Below are 8,856 nucleotides of genomic sequence, written 5' to 3'. Positions count from 1 at the left end.
AATGACCTACAGCAGCTTTAAATATGATGAATGCATATTCTTTTTCCTCGGTTTACAAAGTAGAATTAAGAACACACATAAAAAAATATTCATATCAAAGTAAAACAACAACAACTAAATTGGATCAATAGGCATTTGTTTTTTACGAAAGACATTTTGACTTGTCACAGTCACGGTAATAATGAAATTAATGACGGTTGAATTCAGTTTTGAATCCTGGTATCGTGCAAATAGACTGTAAATAAGAAGTGGACGTAGTCATCGTGACTGTGATTGTAAAGCATCCCCTGCTTTATGGTCTGTTTGACTCTAAATGGAGCATCATTTACTAAATGAACATCATGCTGTATTGAAGAAGACTTGAAACTAGAGATTGAGACCATAAACTCATGTTTACAATGTTTACTGAGGGAATAAATCAAGAGAGAAGTAGAGTCATTTTCTCATAGACTTCTATACAACCAGAGGAGTCGCCCCCTGATGGACAGGAGAGAGAATGCAGCTTTAAGACACTTCCACATCAGCTTGTCTGCTTGTTGCAGGTGTAGCAGATGTTATGGTTCCACTTGCTGATATTTGCCTTTACTAAATAAGTTTGTACTTACCCTTCTAAACATCATTACTATGATTTTTTTGAGACACGGAGCTCTAATTTAGAAACCTGAACTAGGTCATGTTTGGCCTAAAAAATGTTCTTCTTGAAGAAAGATGTTTGAACGAACTAACTTTTGGACAGACCTGGATGTAAACTACAACACAACTGGTCTGTGGAGGCATTGAACTCTTAATTGGTTTAAGAGTATTTTCTGGATGTTTTATTTAAAAAGTGGGTTTCCAATTAACACAGCAGTGCTTTAGTGACGAGATTAGTTGTGAGTATTTTGTTGTAGAGTACGGAACTTTGGTATCTTCATAAGGAATCCCTGTGGTGTAACTTGCTTGTTGTTTTCTGGTTGGCTGTGAGAGACCTAACATCATTATTTTGTAATCAGAATAATGAATGCACAAACCTGTTAGACAGGATTCAGTGTGTTATCAGAGTGGTGACTGATGCTGAGTTTACATTCTGACAGGTTTGGCTGGTCAGCCTGCATGAACTGTAATGAAGCCAAGAACTAGCACGATTTGCACGTTATCTTTGCATGTGCCAGTTAGACGAATTCAAATGAATTTGCAGTAAAATGGTGCTACTATAAACACAAACCGTACATCCGTAACGGACGTTGAGGTCTTTGTCTCACCACTGTGACCTGTAATGAGCAGATGTCTTTGGGAGTAACGGTGAAACTAAGAACGACAAAGAGCCGATGACCCATTTCACTCTGCCGCCTGCACTGTTCTGGACCCGAATCGAGAACGGAGCCCGGTGCCAAACCGTGATCTCCAACAATGACCTGCTCCACTTTCCACCGGAGAGGCCACTGCTTCAGTCCACGCCAAGCTTCTCTTCTCTCCAACGCATCCTCGCAGGATCTGCAGCTGCTATGGTCGTCGTCTCCTCGACAGCTGAGCAAACGTTCCTCCGCCGATGGAGACGGTATCAGACACTCATTAAAAATAAAGGTGCTAACAAGAACCGTATACGATCCTTAGCTTGTTCCCATAGGACAACCTTTTTTGGTTTCGATAGATCCTTTTATAAAGGGTATAAACCCTTTCAGAGGGTTCTACTTAGAACCCAACATAAAACCTAGAATTATCTGTGAAAGGTTCCACCCATAACCCCCCAATCAGAGGTTCTACCTGGCACCCAATTGCGTAATGGTTCCCAACCACTCCAGAGGACATTTCCAGAACTTTTTCACCTTCTCAGGGTGCTAACAAGAACAACCAAGAACACTTTGATTTTTCATGGGTTTCATCTAGAACATACCCAGGTGTTTCTCCTGAGAACCCTTTAATATTTCAAGGTTTCATCTAGAACCCACCCAGGTAGAAAACCTGCTGAAAACCTTTTTATATTCCAAAGCTTTCATATAGAACCCGCACAGATGTTCTACCAAGAACCTCTTTTATATACCAAGGGTTTCTTCTTGAACCTACCCAGGGAGTTCTGACAAGAACCCTTTTATATTCCATGGGTTTCATTTCTAAGCTGCACAGGGCTTTCTACTGAGAACCTCTTTTATATTTCAAGGGTTTAATCTAGAACCGGGGCTGATGTGGTGCAGCTTAACCCACAACAGTCCTGGTTCACAATAACAGTTTTTTAACATCCATGCTTTCAACAATCTTTGAAGAACTCTTTCTTCCAAAAAGGGTTCTTGGGATTAAAAGGGTTTTTAATAGAACTCTTGAACCCTTTCTTCAAAATAATGGTTCTTCAGAAGCAAATGGTTCTGGGTAAAACCTCAGCCCCTTCAAAAAAAAACTTATTTATACAATTGTATGCTTAAAAGTTCCACTTAAACAAAGTAGAAATTGAGTTGGGATTGTTATATTGTCATATTTTGTCATATCACTATTTCCAAGGATGAGAATGAATCAATTCCCCAAATAATTAGCAACAAACCTTCATTGTATATTAAATTATAGGTAGTGTTGGGTTATGCTTAAACCCTTACGCTACGTGTTGGACGACATAAGAGGACATTGGACTTATAAAGAAAACATATTGGAAAATAGAAAGGTCATTTAAAGCATTTGAAGAAACAACCAATGGTGCTGTTTCTCTGTTGGTAAAGTCTCAGCAGGCGGATCACATGGAAGTCAATGAGTTTCAACAGGTTTGGAAAAAATGTACTCTTCCTTTTATATTAAATATTAAGGGTTAATTAACCAATATGGTATTCCTTTTTTTGTATTTTGATGTTGGGATTATCCTTTGTTTATCTTTTGATGTACTTATAATGTAAAACTACTATAAGAATGTATGAAAAAATAAGGATCATGAAATTAATTTAGCTGCAGAAATATGAGTCTTATGAAGGAAAAGCAGAGATTTGAAACACATTAACGCACTGTAACAACCATTTGTTTGTATGTTTTCAAGCATGCATTCACACACACGCTCATACACACAAAGATGCAAATGTGCACGAACACTTGCACACACACAGTGTACACAAGTTTGCATACTTACACACACACACGCACACACCCCGTTAACAGAGAACCCTAGATGTTAGAAATGTGTGTACGTGTGTGTGTGTGTGTGTGTGTGTGTGTGTGTGTGTGTGTGTGTGTGTGTGTGTGTGTGTGTGTGTGTGTGTGTGTTAGTCACTAATTGGACTGAATTTCACTGAGCAACAAAAGATCAGGCTCGAAAATTCCAGCTCTGGTTTGTACAGGCTTTGCTTTGTTGTCTATTCGCCTCTGTTTGTTCTCTTCTAATGCTGTGTTAACAGTTATCTCTCTCTCTCTCTTTCTCTCTCTCTGGTGTCTTTCTTTCTGTCTCTCTATTTTTCACACGGCCCATGAAAGGCTTTTTTTTTTTGCCCCAAACGAAGCACCGTTACACCCCAACTGCTCAGAGGCAGAGGAACCCCGGAGGCCAGAACTCACGAGGGTCTTCCCCTCGTCAACTCCCAACTCCCAAATCTCTCTCTCTCTCTCTCTCTCTCTCTCTCTCTCTCTCTCTCTCTCTCTCACACACACACACACACAGACACACACACACATTGCAGGAGCCTGTCGGACCGCCACAATGAACCCTAGACCTTCAGTGGAGTGGACCGTTGTCAGCGTCTCCATCTATGGGAAGCTTTCCGTGACCCTCGTTGCTGAGGCTGGACCTGAGCTTTTGGTTGGATTTGCCTGTTGATGTGGAGGTCAGAGCTCGGAGGGAAGGATGGTGAAAGAGCTGCAGAGCGCCGAGGATGGCGGCGGCGGCGGCGTGGTTGGCCGTGGCCACGTGGACATACTGAGCACCGAGGAGCTGGAGTGTAAGATCTGCTACTGCGCCTACAACCTGGGGAGTCGCAGGCCGAAGGTGCTCGAGTGCTGCCACCGCCTGTGCGCCAAGTGCCTCGCCAAGATCCTGGACCTGGGCGAGTCGCCCCCCAACGCCCTGGTGTGCCCGTTCTGCCGCTACGTCACCAGGCTGCCGGGGCAGGCGGTGAGCGGCCTGCCAGGACGACTGCAACCTGGCGGCGGCGCTGGCGTTCCGGAGCAGGAATCAGAGGAACCTCCACTTCCACCAGGAGGCGACCACGGAGCTGCTCCTCAGCCCCGGGCGCCTGAGCTCCCTCCTGGGTAGCAACCCACCTTTGACATCCCCTTCCCCCTCCTCCTCCTCCTCCTTGTCCTCCTCCTCCTCCTCCTCCTCCTCGTCCGCTTCCTCTTCCTCCACCACCTACTCCACCATCCGGGGCTCCCCTAACTTTGTGGTCATCACCATCATGGAGCCTCCTCCGCTGTTGCCGTCATCCACCCAAGACCTCCGCCTCCACCGCCAGCCACGTGGATACCGCTCATCCAGCCCGGACTCCATGGCGTCCATCACGCAGAGGTGGACGGTGTGGAACTGTGCGGCCCTCCTGTGCCAGACCTCGGCCCGGGCGCTGGTGTGGGTCCTGGGCCTGCTGTACTTCAGCTCGCTGCCCATGGGGGTCTACCTGCTCATCATGCAGAGGACAACGGTCGGGGTGCTGCTGGTGAGCCTGGTTCCCGCCAGCCTGGTCATGATCATGGTGTACGGGTTCTGCCAGTGTGTCTGCCACGAGTTGTGGGACTGCATGCCGCCGGACTGGGCTCAACAATGGGTCTCCGGAACTCACTAATGGGGATGTTACTGTGTAACTGACCATGTCAACACTTCAATAGCAGGAAAAACGCTCCTTTTCTTTATTGAAGAAGAGAGCAGGAACATTATGTACAAATGGAGCTCGCAGTTTGGGGCTTTTTTTTATCGTTATACATGTTAACTAGCCTATAGAGCGAAAAAATGCCAGATTTAGCTAAAACTTCAATGCCAATTCTAACAGAATCTGCTAGGTATTATGTGTAAAAGCCTGCTGTTGTAGTGAGAAACTTTAAGGGTATTTAAGGTATTAATATTTACTGTCTCTGACACCTGTGGATCTAATTTGTTTCAGATTGTGTCACAGTCATAAATGCATCAAATGTGAACTTCAATATCATGATGTCCTGGTGGTTCTTGAGCTCAGCATTCAACTGTGAAAAAACACTTTCTATGAACCAAAAAGGGAGATCATCATGTTTTCTCACCACAGAGGGAGGATTTATGAATATGAACAACAGGATATACAATAGTTTTCTACTGAAGTTAAAGCCGGTAAAAGGTGATTTTTGTTAAAGCTACATGTCCTGCTTCTAGGGGAAGTAAATCAACTTTTCTCAAATATTTTGAGATTCATGTCTTGCAGGTAATTTCAAAAATGTATTGAAATTAATTATTATTATTATTATTATTATTATTATTATTATTATTATTATTATTATGTTGTATTATTATTATTATTATTATTTTATTTTTTATTTTTTATTTGTTTACCCCTGGCAGTGTGCAAAGATGGGAAGCCGGTGAGGGAGCACACCTTTATTGCAGGATGAATAAAAAAAATAGGTAAAAAGTATATATTATTATTATTATTATTATATTTTTATATATATATATATATATCTATATTAAAACGCTGTATTTTTTTTAATTGAAAAATGACCACCATTATCCTTTTTGTAATACTTCTCCGTAGGACAAACATTGCACACATTTGCAATGAAGATTTCTTTTTTTATAAAACTATAATGAAAAGTATCATAACCGTTCTTAGTAATAGTCTGTAATTTTGATTCATTTGTTTTAATGATAAACAAGATCAAACCAATTCCAGTGATGTAAGATACAATAAATAAAAAGATAATTCAAGTAAAAATCAGAAAAAGCATAAAAGTATGTTTTATGAGGATATTTCAAAGACAACACTGAATCAGTCAGCCTTATGTCCTCATACAGTTAAAGTTTACAGGGTAAGTCATTTAGCGAGGCCCTGAACAACCTTAAAAGTGATCAATAACATATAACAATCAGTTCTAAAACTACTGGTAGCCGGTAAGGAGGCTTGAACAGGTGTGATATTAAACCTCTAGTCCCGCAGCTGAAACATTTCTAATTAAAAGAAATCTCAAATCGCCTTAAGCTCTTTTTCTGGGAGCAGGAGGAGGTCAGCATGAGTTCGTTCTCCACTGCAGAGCTTTGCATCATGACTCATATCTGTGTGTGTGTGTGTGTGTGTGTGTGTGTGTGTGTGTGTGTGTGTGTGTGTGTGTGTGTGTGTGTGTGTGTGTGTGTGTGTGTGTGTGTGTGTGTGTGTGTGTGTGTGTGTGTGTGTGTGTGTTGAGGTCGAGTCTGAACCACCGGAGGTACGAAGCTGTGACGGCTCTCCCCTCCCCTCTAGTGACACAAAGAAACACTGATGATCATCCACCGCCTCGACAGATTCAAAGAAAACAGAAACTCCAGTTTAGGATTAAAAAAAATGTGTCAGTGATGTTCCAGGAATCCAGAAGTGGCAGCCTTTTAATGTCAGACAGAATCCCCTCTGCTGAGGCTGTCAAAGAATAACACAAAAAAAGAGGCTGTAGGAGTGTTTACACACATCATTTGAAAGTCAAATGAAACAACAAAATGTCTGAACTCTAGAACGTCAGGGCTAGAACAAACCCCTCACACCTTGTGCTAACTTAATTAATCACAAATTAATTTTGAAATATGCACCGTTTAAGTACAAGATAATCTGAAATAATAGGGGCTTTAAAACGAAATGTTTTTACTCAAGATTACATAATAATGCAGACGCACCTTAAAGGTCGTCTGTGTAGTTTCCTTGTAAACTAACCTGTTTACATCAAGTGTTTCTCACTAAATCACATTGTGTGTATCTTTGAGGTCGAACAAACTTGTTGAATGCATTTCATTCTTCATGAAATATTTGCTAAGTAAAAAAAAATTATGTTTTTAAATTGTGTAACGTTAACTAGCTAACAGTCTTCCTCTTCATGCCTTTGTTAGCAGATTTCTTTGCACGTTACCAACAACAAAATGTCGATTCATGGAAAAGCGTTAAACTGGTATCAGGAATATGTACTGCGTTGCGTATACTACTTGCATTAAACACAACCGGGACACCCCTTGTGAAAACATGACTCCATAGCGCTACTAGTGGTCAGAAAGTTCACAGGATGCCTTTAAAAAACATGTATTCTGCTTTTAGTTGTGCATACTGTATTACTAAAGAAACAACCCAAAGTGAGCCTGAAGACCTTTGGTGCAGAGAGGGTCGGGGGCTCCGGAGCAGATGTTCTCTCAGTTTGTTTTCATGGTTCTCCAGCCTTTGCAGAAGTTATTATTACATCATAAGTCAAGAACAACTTCTTATAATTGTTTACAACCTATATCTTTCACTTTTATTCAAAACCAAAAACTGACAGACCTGTAAAATCTATATAAATGTAACATTACTGCAAAGTACTGCAACTGAATTTCAAATCCTATTTTCTTATGTGTTTATTCTTGAAACTTAAGTGTGCATTCCAAAAATAGTTGGAAGGAGTGTTCTGATTGTTTACTCAAGCTGAAGTACTAATACATTAAATGTAGAAAATACTCTATTACAAGTAAAAGCCCTGCATTATAAATCTCACTTATACTCAAATATACTTAAAGTAGCAAAAGCAGAAGTACTCGTTCTACAGAAACATGGGCCCTGTGACTGATATATTAATAAAAATGATGGTGTCCTTAAAAGTACGTTGTTGTGAGTTACTTTTAACGGGACACGTATTTAGTCGTGGATTACATTTGATTTTGACGTATCAGAAATGTTATATTTACCAAGTTTATAAAATAAGGAAGCCCAAGTAAGAGGTTGGATTTGAGGATATCTCTACAAACACAGGACTTTTGATGCTTTTTGGTTTGGTTTGGTTTCAATTTCTTAGTAATTTAAAGCCAAACCCTGATGTTTTTTTTATATAAGCCTAACTAAGTAGTTTTGCAGCGCTTTTTATTTTGTTACAATTTGAGAAAAGACCTTTCCTTCAATTAAGGATCCAGTTTAATGCTATGGTAACGTCATTTTGTAGGAATAGGTTTTCTTCCAAATGGTCATAAAAGGAATCTGAGGGGTCATGAGATGATTAATGGGAGATGAAAAAGATGAAACAAATTTCTGCTATCTGGCCTTTCACTTTTGTTTTTTTTTGGTGAAATTTTGGTTCATTTTTTTCTGAGCGGTTAAGAGAGAAAATCAAAAGATGGCAGTCGTAAGGGCTCACAAAGAAAACAGTGTAATCTTCAAAAATGTGTTTTTTATACGCTCATCTTGTGTTTTTTATGTGAAAGTAGCTGTCCAATAAACATAGTGAAGTAAAGGTAATAACATAAAATACAAATACTCAAAGCAAAGTAAAAGAATATCAACATTGTACACGTAGTAAATGTACTTTTCACTTCTGAATTAAGGATTTGTTTCCCTTTTATTGCAATGATATTATTTTAATCTTCCATTACTGTCATGGTGCCGTTTAACTTGAAGGGTATAAAACAAACAGCGAGGATCTTCTTCCCGGAACAGTTTGTCCTCCTCCTGCTGATGATAAACAGTGTTTTCCAGCGGACTCTGAATCTGAGCAAGTGCTTCCCTACAGGGACCGAAACATCATTTCAGATTCCTCTTAAGTGATGCAATGAACTTTCCCACATGTTGTTGTGAGGGACTTTCACAGGCTGAGCTCTCCTTCAGCCTGTAGTCTGCCTCATAACTCTGATCAGAGCTGCTGGGAACAAACACTACATGACATAAACGGGATGTTTAAAAGGATGTTTGTATTTTAGTTCATTAACTGCCAACCTATTGTCAAATGACGCTGTAGTGTTATAGTGTGGTGTTTCCA

The 8,856-nt window shown here is 40.5% G+C and overlaps 1 protein-coding gene across 1 annotated transcript; it reads left to right on the top strand.

The window, feature by feature from the left end:
• Positions 1 to 3,790: 3,790 nt before the first annotated feature.
• On the top strand, positions 3,791 to 4,721 carry rnf182 (ring finger protein 182). The gene is given in 3 exon segments (XM_054627545.1): positions 3,791 to 4,072; positions 4,074 to 4,239; positions 4,318 to 4,721. Coding segments are annotated over 3 exon segments (852 nt in total).
• Positions 4,722 to 8,856: the final 4,135 nt, after the last annotated feature.

The sequence above is a fragment of the Anoplopoma fimbria genome, chromosome 3 (genome assembly GCF_027596085.1).
Source record: "Anoplopoma fimbria isolate UVic2021 breed Golden Eagle Sablefish chromosome 3, Afim_UVic_2022, whole genome shotgun sequence".
NCBI lineage: Eukaryota > Metazoa > Chordata > Actinopteri > Perciformes > Anoplopomatidae > Anoplopoma > Anoplopoma fimbria.
This window is presented reverse-complemented; position numbering and strand designations above follow the sequence as displayed.